Raw genomic sequence first — 13,418 nt, 5'->3', positions numbered from 1 at the left:
TCCCATATTGATATCCAAAATGCCTGAATACATGGACAATAAAATAAAAGATGGTCTAAAGTTCCAATTTCAATTTTACAATGCCAGCATCTATTAGACTTAGAGCAATCTAATTTTTGTAATCTAGTAGGGGTCCAGAATGCTCTATGCAACAAAAAGAACCATGTTTGCCTAATAGATGCCGACATCGTACCTTTAATTCTCCAAGACCAAATACGTGGCCATTGAGATGCATTAATTTGATGCTTAATCTCAATGCTCCAAATATCTCTTAATCCATTTTTTGGTTTCTTATTCAAATAATTAGATATCATTTTATACCACTTTGCGGCCTGGTGTCCCAGAAAATCTGCCTGGAAACATAAGAATTCTAAGCTGTAATGATCATTTAAAGATTTCCATTCAGGGAACCCCACCTGAATAGCCTGCTTCAATTGCAACCACTTATAACTTTGTTTTTTATTCAGACCATATTTATGTTGCAATTGTGAAAAATCAAGCAGCTTACCATTATCAATTACTTCCGTTAAGGATCTTATACCTGCTTTAATCCAATCCTTCCAGACAACCTTAAACCCGCCTATTTGTATCTTGGAGTTTACCCAAATAGTCTGCTGTTTCGATTTTAAAATAGAATCACTAGTTAATTTATCTACAAATCGTAATGTTTTCCAAGTATCCATTAATACTTTATTGTCTTTACGTATTCTAGGCACTTTTATACCAAGCAGAAGATCAAGCCTAAGTGGAAAAATAAGTGATCTCTCCACCCTTAACCACTCTGGTAATTGTTCCAAAAGCTCTGGGAGGACCCAATACATACCTTGGCGCATGATATAGGCCTGATGATACCTATAAAAATTGGGAAAATTTACCCCACCCTCCTCAATTGGTCTTTGCAAAGACACTAGAGCCACTCTTGCAATTTTACCCAGCCAAATAAATTTAACCAGAATACTATTTAATTTTTTATAAAAAGACCCCTGAAAAAACACTGGTATCATTCCCAATTGATAGCAAACTACAGGCAAAATCATCATTTTAACAGTTTGAACTCTTCCCCACCATGACAAATGTAAAGGATTCCATTGCTCACATAACTCTGTTACTTTTTGTAATAAAAATTTTTCGTTTATTCTCATTGTCTCTTCGAGTGTTTTATTCAACCAAATACCTAAGTATTTTATACCATCCTCTTTCCAAATAAAAGGGAAAGAATCAAGTATACCTTTTGTACAATGCACATTTAAAGGTAAAATTTCTGATTTATTCCAATTTATTTTGTATCCTGAGAATTTTCCAAATGTATCTATTATCTCCAGTAGACATGGAATTGTTGTTTCCGGATTCCTCAAATGAAGCAATATATCATCTGCATAAGCGGATACTTTATATTCCACTCCAGCACATGGAATACCCTCTATGTCCTTTGCCTGTTGAATAGCTAACAACAAGGGTTCAAGAACTATATCAAAGAGCAAAGGAGATAATGGACAACCCTGTCTAACTCCCCTCTGCAATTTAAAAGCATCTGAAAAATTATTATTTATGTATAAACGAGCAGTTGGGGAGCTATACAGTGCTTGAATCATTTGTATAAATCCAGATCCAATACCAAACCATTCCATAGCTTGATACATGAAATTCCATTCTACACGATCAAAAGCCTTCTCAGCATCTAGTGATACTGAAAAAGCCGGATCATTAATTTGTCTTGTTAAATAATACATCTGAAATGCCAGTCTAGTATTATTTGAAGAGTGTCTTTGAGCAACAAATCCAGTTTGATTTATTCCTATTATATGCGGAAGAGCTTTAGCCAATCTTAATGCTAAAATCTTAGCTAATATTTTACCATCTACATTTATTAAAGATATAGGCCTGTAATTTGACACCAATGTTGGATCTTTATTTGGCTTTGGCAAAACAATAGTTAAAGATTCTGCCATAGTGCCTGATATACAACCTTTATTCAGTTGGTCCTGATATAGTTTTAATAAATATGGTAAAAGGGAAATTTGAAATTCTTTATAAAACTCCACTGTAAATCCATCTCCACCTGGAGCGGTCCCAACTCTAAGGGATTTCAATGCCATTTGTAACTCTTTTAATGATATAGGTTTATCTAAACTTCCTTTTATATGATCAGGAACCTTAGGTCCTTTAACTAAACTCAAAAAATCCAACCCATCTTTCTCTTTATCTAAATAAGACTCAGAAGAATACAGTGACTTATAATATTTTAAAAATTGTTTTAATATATTTCCAATTTGAGAATGAGAATGTCCTAATTCATCCTTAATTATGCTTATTTTCTCCTTTCTTTTCTTTGCTTTTAAATAATTTGCCAATAATCTTCCAGCCTTATTTGCACTACCATAATACATCGTTTGCTGAGCAAAAATATCTTTCCTTACTAATCCAGAGGAAATTTCATTATATTCACATTTTTTTTTTAACAATAATTGAAATGTCTCTTGTTCCCATTTATTAACCAATTTTAATTCCAAATTTTTAATTTCTTTTTCCAAATTTGCAAATTGCTTTCTTATCTGTTTCTTTTTATACGCAGAATATGATATAATTTGTCCTCTCATAGTTGCTTTGAAAGCATCCCATAATATTCCAATCGACATTTCCTCTAGGTCATTAAGTCTGAAATATTCATTCATTTTTATCTGAAATTCAGTGCAAAATTTAGAATCAGCAAGCAAAGTATTATCAAACCTCCATACAGGTTTGGAATTATCTTGATCTAATAAGTTAACTTCTATCCACACACCACCATGATCAGATATTACTATTGGTTCTATGTCAGCTTTTACAACTTGCTGTACCATCTGATCTGAAACAAAAATATAATCAATTCTTGAAAATGATTGATGAACATGTGAACAAAATGTAAATTCCCGATCATTAAAATGAAGAATACGCCATATATCTTTCAAATTACATGCTTGTATCAAATTTTCTAATCCCATTGATTTCATAATTCTACTAGGCTTTTTATCCATTATTGGATCTATAACAGCATTGAAATCCCCAGCCACCACTAAATTAGTAGTAGCCAGTGGTAAAACTAATTGTTGTAGAGATTTAAAGAATTCACTTTGATTCGAATTAGGTGCATATATATTTAGTAACGCCATTGTATTACTGCCCATGCTCATGTCAACAAGTACCCACCTTCCTTGAGGATCTGCCTTTACCATATTAAATGTTGCTGAACATTTTTTATTAATCAATATTGCTACTCCTGCCTTCTTTTTTACCGCTGGTGCAAATAAACATTGTTTTATCCACTTATCTGTCAGCTTCATAGACTCTGTTCCAGACAAATGTGTCTCTTGCAAGAAACATATATCTATATTTTGTTGTTTAATATATTCCAATACCTTTTTCCTTTTTATAGGGTGATTAAGGCCATTTACATTCAAAGAAAAAATTTTAAAACCCATTTTACAAATAAAATATAAAATACATATATAATCCACTCAAACATAAAATATACATTTTTTCTTTTTCCTTAAACCAATATATGAGTCTCCCCCCTCCCCTCTTTCCCCATCCCCCCTATTCCCATCCCCCACCCTCCCCTCCCCTAACACAAATGCAAACTTCGAAACGCACATATTACTGAGCAAAAATAAACTCCCCACAGGCAATAACATACTCATTTTTCTTTCTCTAATCTTTCAAACAACCAACACTAAATTATCCTGCAGTCAATCCATTCTTCAATACCCTAAATACCTATATTTACTATAATTCTTTATTATATACTTCCCCTCTCATTCAAATTTCCAAACATTCTTCCATCCTATACCTCTAATATATTTATAAAAGTATATACCCAATATTTCGGAAACCATTTCTTACAATATATACCCCCCCAAGATTAATATTATTATTTTATTTATTTATTTTGTCTAACCTAAGTTTCTCACAACTTCAATGGAACATACATCACTCCATCCTATAATATTCATTTTTTTTTTTTTTAACCTTACATCAAAAGAAGGATCAAACATTTCAACCAAGCAGACCTCATATTTTTTAAAACTCTCATTAATTTTCATTGCATCTTCAATCTATTACAGTCTATTCTCCATTCTGCACAACTGTAACACTTGTACATCTTCATCCTGCTGTTTCAGTCTCTTATTCCATCTTCTTGCAGATTGCTATTTCATCTTTCTCCAATAAAGTATTTTTGCAACATCATCCTTATATCTCAGTCAATTTCAGATGCAAATTGTAAATCTAAATAATGCTCAAGTCATTTCCATCAGTCTATCTTCACATCTTCTTCTCTTTACATCAGTAGTCTTTTGTATTTTTCATCTTATTATATTCTAAGTTTCCACATTTCTCCAATGCAGCATTTTTGTGTCCTCATATTATTATCTCAGTCACGCTCAAATGCAAATTATAAACTCACATTAAGAAACCATCCAAATCTTATAATTGTTCCTCATATTTTTTTCACTTCCTATATGCTCCATCCCTCTTATTACCTTGTCAAAATCTTCTTTTCTTCTTTTCTTATTGTCTCTTTAAAATTTTCATTTCTATTCTTTAAATCTTGTTTGAAATGTTGATCCCCCTTTAATCTAACCTCAACAATTTTCTAGAAAATATTTTTCTCCTTTTCTATTTTTTTTTTTTTCACTTTTTCCTTCTTTATAAAATATCTTTCAATTTTCATTCAAAAATATAAACCAAAAATAATCTAAGTATATTATTTATTACATTTTCTAAATACTTTCATGAAACCATAGGCAAATTATATTGATCTAGAAATTCCTGTAATTTGCCTGCTTCTTCAAAATTATAAGTTTTATTCTCATAAATTACCCTCATAATAGCAGGGTATATCAATCCATATCTTGCTCCCATTGCTCTCAGTTTAGGTCTTAAATCCAAAAGCTGTTTTCTTCTGTAGGCAGTAGCTTTTGCAAAGTCAGGTACTATAAAAATCTTAGAATCCTGGCATTTAAGATCCTTATTTGTTTTAGCCAGCTTTATAATCTCTATCACCTGCTGATGTCTTAGCAGCTTAAAGATTATTGGACGGGGACCCTTCTGACTATTTGATCTTTTCATCGGTATCCGATGTGCTCTTTCTATCTCCAAAGGAAAAGAACTTTTAAATGGCAAGATCTTTGGGATAAAATTAGTCACAAATTGAATAGGATCATTCTGCTCAATCCCCTCAGGTATCCCAATCAGACGCAAATTATTCCTTCTTTCACGATTTGATAAGTCTTCAAAATCCTTTTTCAATGCCTCTATTTCTCTGTGATCTTTTTTACACACCAGCATCTCTGCCTCAGATTTCTCAGCATGCTTTTCTAACTGCTCAATTTTGAAGTCAACTGCCTGCATTCTATTTGTCAGACTCTCTATTTCCTTCTTCACATCTTTTATATTTTTAGCATTATCGCTTACTATTTCTTTAATTTTCTGAAGTTCATTCATCAAATCACTGTTATCAATTTCTTCCTGAGGCAAAGGGACCGCTGTCGGGGATACCGAATCAATTTTTGTTCTTTTTTTACTTCCTGCTCCTGAATTCACCGGATTACTTTTACTAGTTTTACCCGAAGCCATTTCTTACTTCAAATTCTCTCTTTTCCTTCACTTTTCTTTAATTTTAACTGCCAAAATCTTAATAAAATTTGCCTGTCACAACAGAGCTAATCCTCTACCCAGCCATCTTCGTGCGCTGCAAAGTTCTAGCTCTTTTTCATCTGAATCTTATGAAAATAAAGAACAAGATGGATCAAATTTCTTAAATTCATTTATTGGACAAAATATTCCGGATCATATAAAAAGAAGTTTAGAAGAACCTATATCTTTAAAAGAAATAGAATCAGCATTGAAGTCTCTTAGAGTTGGATCTGCTCCGGGTGGTGATGGCTATACTGTTGAATTTTATAAATCATTTCAAAACATTATTTTACCATATCTATTAAATTTGTATCAATATCAAATGAATAATGGAAATATATCAGGTACTATGGCTGATTCAATAATTATAGTCTTACCAAAACCAAACAGGGATCCTACTTTGGTTTCAAATTACAGGCCTATCTCTTTATTAAATGTGGATAGTAAAGTGATTGCTAAAGTATTAGCAATAAGATTGGCAAAAGCTTTTCCTTTTTTTATTGATGTACACCAAACAGGATTTATTGCTAAAAGACAATCATCAAATAATACTAGACTAGCATTTCATTCATTAAATTTAGCAAAAAATATTAATGATCCAGCTTTTCTAGTATCTTTAGATGCAGAAAAAGCTTTTGATAGAGTGGAATGGAGTTTTATGTATCAAGCTTTAGAATGGTTTGATATAGGCCCCGGTTTTATTAAAATGATTCAGACATTGTATAACTCTCCTGGTGCAAGATTATATATTAATAATAATTTATCAGATAGATTTAACTTGCGTAGGGGAGTTAGACAAGGATGTCCTTTGTCTCCCTTACTTTTTCATGTTGTTCTGGAACCCTTATTAATTGCAATTAATCAAACTAAGGAGATAAAAGGAATCCCATTCTCCAACTGGGAATTTAAACTTTCTGCTTATGCAGATGATATTTTATTATATTTAAGAGAACCGGGGAATACTATTCCATGTTTGCTTAATCTGTTAGAGAAATTTGGTAAATTTTCTGGATATAAAATTAATTGGAGTAAATCTGAAGTTCTTCCAATTAATGTTCATTGTACCAAAGGATTATTTGATTCATATTCATTTATCTGGAAAGATGATGGTTTAAAATACTTAGGAATTATTATCAAAAATACTATTGAAGATACAGTCAAAGAAAATGAAAAACTTTTATTAAGAAAAATAACAGAAATGTGTGAGCAATGGAATCCTTTACATCTTTCTTGGTGGGGAAGAGTTCAAACTATTAAAATGATGATATTGCCTGTGGTTTGTTATCAAATGAGTATGATACCAATATTTTTTCAGGGGTCATTTTATAAAAAGTTAAACAATATTCTTACAAAATTTGTTTGGTTTGGGAAAAGACCCAGAATTGCTTTAGTATCTTTACAAAGACCAATTGTGGAGGGAGGGGTAAATTTCCCAAATTTTTATAGGTACCATCAAGCCTATATTCTAAGACAGGGTATGTATTGGATCCTCCCAGATCTCATGGAGAATGTACCAGATTGGTTATATTTAGAATGGCGGCTCCTGTTCCCATTACATTTAGAACATTTAATTAGCATAACAATGCCAGAAGATACAAAGATAACATAATTTTATTAGATACTTGGAAAACATTAAGATATATCGGTAATCTATCACCAGATCCAATAGCTAAATCACTAAATCAATCTATTTGGGTAAACTCCAGGATCAGGATTGGCGGATTTAAGATCGTCTGGAAACAATGGATAACTACAGGTATACGAACATTGAATGATGTCATTTCAGAAGGATCAATGCTTAGTTTTTCACAATTGCAAAATAAATTTGGTTTAAATAAAACACATTATTTTAAATGGATGCAATTGAAGCAGGCCATTCAAGCAGGGTTCCCTGAGTGGAAAGATCTTAATACTCAATATAGTCTGCAGGTTTTATGTTTCCAGGCGGATTTTTTGGGTCACCAAGCCGCAAAATGGTATAAATTGTTATATGGATTTTTAAATAAAAAAAAGAAAACTGGACTTAGGGATATTTGGAGTATTGAGATTGGACAGACAATTTCTGCTTCTCAATGGCCACGATTTTGGTCCTGGAGATTAAGGTCTACAAGGTCAGAATCTATGAATCAAACATGGATGTTCTTGTTACATAGAGTGTTATGGACCCCTACGCGCCTGCAAAAGATAGATAGTACTAGATCCAATAGATGCTGGCATTGTAGAATAGAAGTAGGGACGCTAGATCATTTAATTTTTTTCTGTCCCTGTGTAAATACCTTTTGGAATTTAATTTGGCCCCAAATTAATAAGTTATTAGAAAATCATGTAGGACTCTCATATGACACCATACTATTTGGCACTGCAATGAGAACTCAGAGTCCGATCTCAACAGATAATAATAAGCTGCTATTAATATTGACAGGAGTCGCCATGCAACAAATAACTCAAAACTGGAAGGACTATACCAAATTAAATTATACATTCTGGTGGAACTCTGTCTGTCAAATATACAAAATGGAAAAAATAATAGCGTTACAACAAGGGAATCGTCATAATTTTATGAAAATATGGCAACCATTGACTAATTATTCTACTGATCAGATTTCTTAGCACATTTGTAATAAATATATAGGAATGGGGAGGGACTTATATAAATTTTGGATTTATTATTTATGATATGATATATTGATTATAACTATAAGTGTTATGAAATAATTAATTATATTATATATGAATTAATTGATGTAAGAATAGAAAATTAATAAATAAATTAACACAATAATGATTATATTAGAATGGGGAAGGGAGGGGAATGTATATTATATTATATATGGATTTAAGTATTGGGAAAAATGGAAGGGATATATTTTATGTGATAAATGAATTATTTGTAGTCACAATTTCTCATGTATTATTTGAAGTTTTTATGTACAATTAAAATATTGTAAGAATGAAAAATTTATAAATAAAATATTTAAAAAAAAACAAAAAAAAAAACAGATACTGGTATGAGATCCCTAGAATGTGTTGAGTTATGATAAAAACTTGTACTGTAACTATGGCAAAATGAAACCTGTTTATTTTATATTATGTATGTTAACCTGAAACCCATCCTGAGCTCTTTGGGGAGGACAGGATAGAAAAAGAAAGAAAGCCATTCCCCGGAGTCTAGTTACAAAATAAGGGCCTGATTCTATAAATGGGGGGGAAGGGGGGAGGAATTGCTTCCCCAGGGTCACAAGGAGCAGCGTGGGTCTGAACCCACAACCTCAGGGTGCTGAGGCTGTGCCACACTCTCTCTGTAGTCATTGCTAAATGTTAATTTTCTGTCCTGGAGCTGCACTGGATGCTGGGGATGCATCAATATCAAGGATATAGCGGTCTCCTTGAGGTTGATCATCAGAAGATGCCATGTGGCCTGACCCTCACTGAAATCCTGTCTTGACGCAAACAGAATATTCCACTGCGTCAGCACCAGATTCTGAAGTTGAATGTGAAGCAAAGGCAAAAAGTTTTATCACTCGATTCCAGCAGCAGAAACTGCTCGATAGCTGCCATTCCTTCTCTAAAGCATTCCCACAGAGAAGAGCACTCATTCTCAATGGTATCGGGGGCAATGCAATAATAACCAAGGGGCTAGGATCATTTACTGATGCAAGAGGATTTCACCTCTTTCTACACCCGATGCAGTACTGGCACTATCAGTCTCCGAGGAGGAGACGGACAGAAAAGCCCAGTAGATGCAGAATGTTCTTTATTCTACTTCGTGATCCGCTCAGCCCACCGTAAAAACGTGAGTGCTAATACCACATGACTCAAAAGGTGGGGAATATCAAGAGGCAAAGAGGTTGCACTTACCCAGATGTCTGACATGCCACATTGGGTCTAAGACTGAATGCTTCTTGTAAAACACAATTAGCAGAGGTGGGGTTGTGATACTGCCTGCCAGGGTCCTACTGTACAGGTCCTCTCTGAAAGACAAAAAGCAAAGCGTAGACAGCATAAAGCTAAAGAAGGTGCAAATATTTGTTGGTATCTTTATTACAAACTAAAGTACCACCAGGAAGATATTACACTCTTTGGCAGCTAGTTGAATATATAAATCCTTCCTTTTCATCTCTAAAGCTACATACGGTCGATAAATTAAAAAACTGCAGTTTACTATTTCTCAATGAGGAAAAAACATTGATATAAGAGTTGGCATATTTTATGACAGGCTGTCTATCTGTAAAGGCCAGGTACAAACTATTTCCAGTCTATTTTATAGACATAACTGCTTATGCATCCTTACAAAAAACAACAAAGCTACTTTAATAGTGTTCTCTTAATTGCAATAACATATTTTTAATTACTATATATATATTCTCATCTTACCATTCTATGAAAAACGCCAGGAGCAAGTAGAGGGAGGATATAAAATCAAAGCAGGAGTTTAAGACGTAAAATACTGGTGACATGGAGGATATTACCTGTCTTTGTCATCTGCCGATGAAAAATACAAGTAGAAGGGAAGGTACAGTTTAAATAATGCGATCATAAATATTTATAATGTAGATAACTAGAAATAAATTAAATTGATGTTTTAGGCATAAAATGCACCCTGAATGACTCCCATTCTGGTCTCAGCTCCTGAAGACGCCGACAGGCGAAACACAGACTGGTGTTGAGCGGGACTATAAAGTGGCGATATGATTAAACAAGGACTTTTGGGGGAAACAGATTGCAACATATTACAACAATTTTGTTTAAGAATATTGGAAGAAGTTGTTTCTCCGTATACAAAATGAGTTAAAACTGGACAGTTGAGAACTGCATTGAATTAGAACTCAATCACGGGACAAGGAGAGGTCACCACCTTAGAATTACATGGTTCTAACTGTGCCAAAAAAGTCATTCTCGCAGTTAGAACCTTATAATCCCATGCATAGACTAATTTCTGTACATAGAACCATGTAATTTCTTATGAAATGAAGGAACGGTTAAGTTGCAATAAATCCTCGCGAGTGTTGTAACATCTACATGTCAGATAGAACCCGGAAGTCATCGGAGTTAAAAATACTGAAAATTGTCACTTAGAACCCTGTAATTCTAAGGTCACGATTTGAAGATTATAGGGGGTTTTCATGGAATGACAAGATGAGAATATATACATTGGATAAGTTGGATAATTCTAGGTCTAATAGATGTGGCACTGTCATCTAGACATAGGAACATTGGATCACTTACTGTTTTATTGTCCTATGATTCTGAGTTTTTGGAAGTCGATTTGGGGACATATTAAAAATATTTTAGAGTCTGCGATCCCTTTGACTTATGAGGCAGTGATATGTGGAACTGTTGTTGCATGTTTTTGGGGGTTTTTTTTCAAATTCTTTATTCATTTTTCCATCTAACATCAAGAACACAATATTACATCATTAAAACCCTGTAAACATCTCTTGTTTGCATGTTAAGGATCCCTTAAATAAATATAAAAGGCGACTCTACTTAATTATGACGGGTACAGCTGTACAGTTGATTACGCGCAACTAGAAAAATTGGAACCGTCTTAACTTTACATTCTGGTGGGCAAATTTATGTTTAATGTATAAATAGGAAAAAATAAATGCTGATTTTTAAATACAGTCATCTTTCCCCTCTTTTACTAAGGCGTGCTAGCCAATTTAACATGCGTTAAATGCGTCCATAGAATATAATTCAGCTAACACACCTTAGTAAAGGACCCCATTGTCTTTCAAAACTCCATGAAAAAGGAGAAATTAGGTTCTTACCTGCTAATTTACTTTCTTTTAGCTTCTCCAGACCAGTAGAGGTTAACTTTACGAATGGGTATATATCTAATCATGACCAGCAGGTGGAGACTGAAAACAAAACTTTGGGACAGTATATCCTAGCCCCTCCTCTCTATTTCCCTCAGTCTGCCGAATAGCCAAGCAGAACCAAGAACTGGAAAAAAACAGAGAGAAAAAACAACACTCCGAAAGGAGTAACAAATAACATACCCAAAATGCTGTTGGAAAATGCAGAGGAGAAATTCCCGAAGGAAGAATGTCCCCACAGCTCGCCAGCTAAGCCAGCCGAGCCACAGCCGCTGTTCTTCAATTCTCCCCGGCCCTAGAAAAATACTAGAACCCGCAGCAAAAACCAAAAACTGCCCGCGCAACAGCCCCAACAACAACAACAACAGACAGGGTGGGGACCTCTACTGGTCTGGAGAAGCTAAAAGAAAGTAAATTAGCAGGTAAGAACCTAATTTCTCCTTCTTTAGCACTCTCCAGACCAGTAGAGGTTAACTTTACGAATGGGACGTACCAAAGCAGTCCCTCTCACGGGCGGGACCCCCGAAGGGCCGATACCAGTACACGCTCACCGAACACCGCGTCCCGACGCGCCTGCACATCAACCCGATAATGACGAACAAAGGAATGCAAGGAGGACCAAACCGCAGCCTTACAAATATCCACTGGAGGCACGAGCGACGACTCAGCCCAAGAAGCCGCCTGACCCCGAGTGGAATGAGCCTTGAGAAACTCCGGAACCGGCTGCTGTTTCAGAAGATAAGCGGAAGCAATCGTCTCCTTGATCCAGCGCGCAATAGTCGCCTTAGAAGCGCCAGCTCCCCGACGAGGACCCGCCAGGAGGACAAAGAGATGATCGGACTTCCGGAATTCCTGGGTCCGCTGCACATAAAAGCGAAGGACCCGACCGACATCCAACTTGCGCAGCTGCCGTTGCTCAGAAGAGCCCTCCCGACCACCCAAGACCGGGAGAACCACCGATTGATTGACATGAAAAGGAGAAACAACCTTCGGCAGAAAGGAAGGAACAGGCCGCAAGACGACCCGCTCCCTAGAAAACTCCAAGAAGGGAGCCCTACAAGAGAAAGCCTGTAGCTCAGAAACACGCCTAGCAGACGTAATGGCCACCAAAAAGACCGCCTTCAAAGTAAGGTCCTTCAAAGAACAGTCGTCCAAGGGCTCGAAAGGCGGACGCACCAAAACAGAGAGAACCAGATTAAGATCCCAAGAGAGAACCGAGGGTCGTAGGGGAGGCCTAAGCAACTTGGCCGCCCGCAAAAACCGAATCACATCAGGAAGAGCCGATAAACGCTGACCTGACACCAACCCTCGAAAAGCCGACAGGGCCGCAAGGTGAACCCGGAGAGAAGACCAAGCCAGGCCTCTATCCAGGCCATCCTGCAAGAACTCTAGAATGTTAGGCAGAGAAGCGCGAAAAGAGGTCACTCCCCGCGCCCGACACCATTCCTCAAATAGACGCCAAACCCGCACATAAGCCCGAGAGGTAGAAAGCCTCCGGGACCCCAACAGTGTAGAGATCACCTTGTCTGAATATCCCTTCTTGCTAAGGCGACCCCTCTCAAGAGCCACGCCGTAAGACAGAAGGGAGACGGGTCGAACATGGGAATGGGACCCTGCATCAGAAGGTCGTCCGAGAGAGGCAGAGGAAGAGGATCCGCTACCAGGTGCCTCACCAGATCCGCATACCACGGACGGCGAGGCCAATCCGGCGCCACCAGCACCACCAAACCCGGATGGTGAACAATGCGAAGAAGCACTCTGCCCACCAGCGGCCAAGGAGGGAACACATACAACAGCCCCTCCATTGGTCACTGCTGGACCAGAGCATCCAGACCCTCGGCCAGACCGTCCCTGCGACGACTGAAGAAGCGGGGCACTTTGGCGTTGCCACCCGTGGCCATCAGGTCCATCAGGGGCTGCCCCCAA

General features: G+C 36.3%; 1 protein-coding gene across 3 annotated transcripts in view; it reads right to left on the bottom strand.

Moving 5' to 3' along the window:
• Positions 1 to 13,418, bottom strand: part of GLT8D1 (glycosyltransferase 8 domain containing 1) — a 46,893-nt gene that overhangs the window by 15,112 nt on the left and 18,363 nt on the right. For all 3 annotated transcript variants that reach the window (XM_033926158.1, XM_033926157.1, XM_033926159.1), the window contains exon 9: positions 9,532 to 9,644. In XM_033926158.1, coding sequence (XP_033782049.1) covers positions 9,532 to 9,644 — 113 coding nt within the window. The remainder of the gene's footprint in view (positions 1 to 9,531; positions 9,645 to 13,418) is intronic.

Source organism: Geotrypetes seraphini, chromosome 17, assembly GCF_902459505.1.
Source record: "Geotrypetes seraphini chromosome 17, aGeoSer1.1, whole genome shotgun sequence".
Taxonomy (NCBI): Eukaryota; Metazoa; Chordata; class Amphibia; order Gymnophiona; family Dermophiidae; genus Geotrypetes; species Geotrypetes seraphini.
The sequence above is the reverse complement of the archived record's forward strand: the minus strand, read 5'-3'. Positions and strand labels throughout refer to the sequence as shown.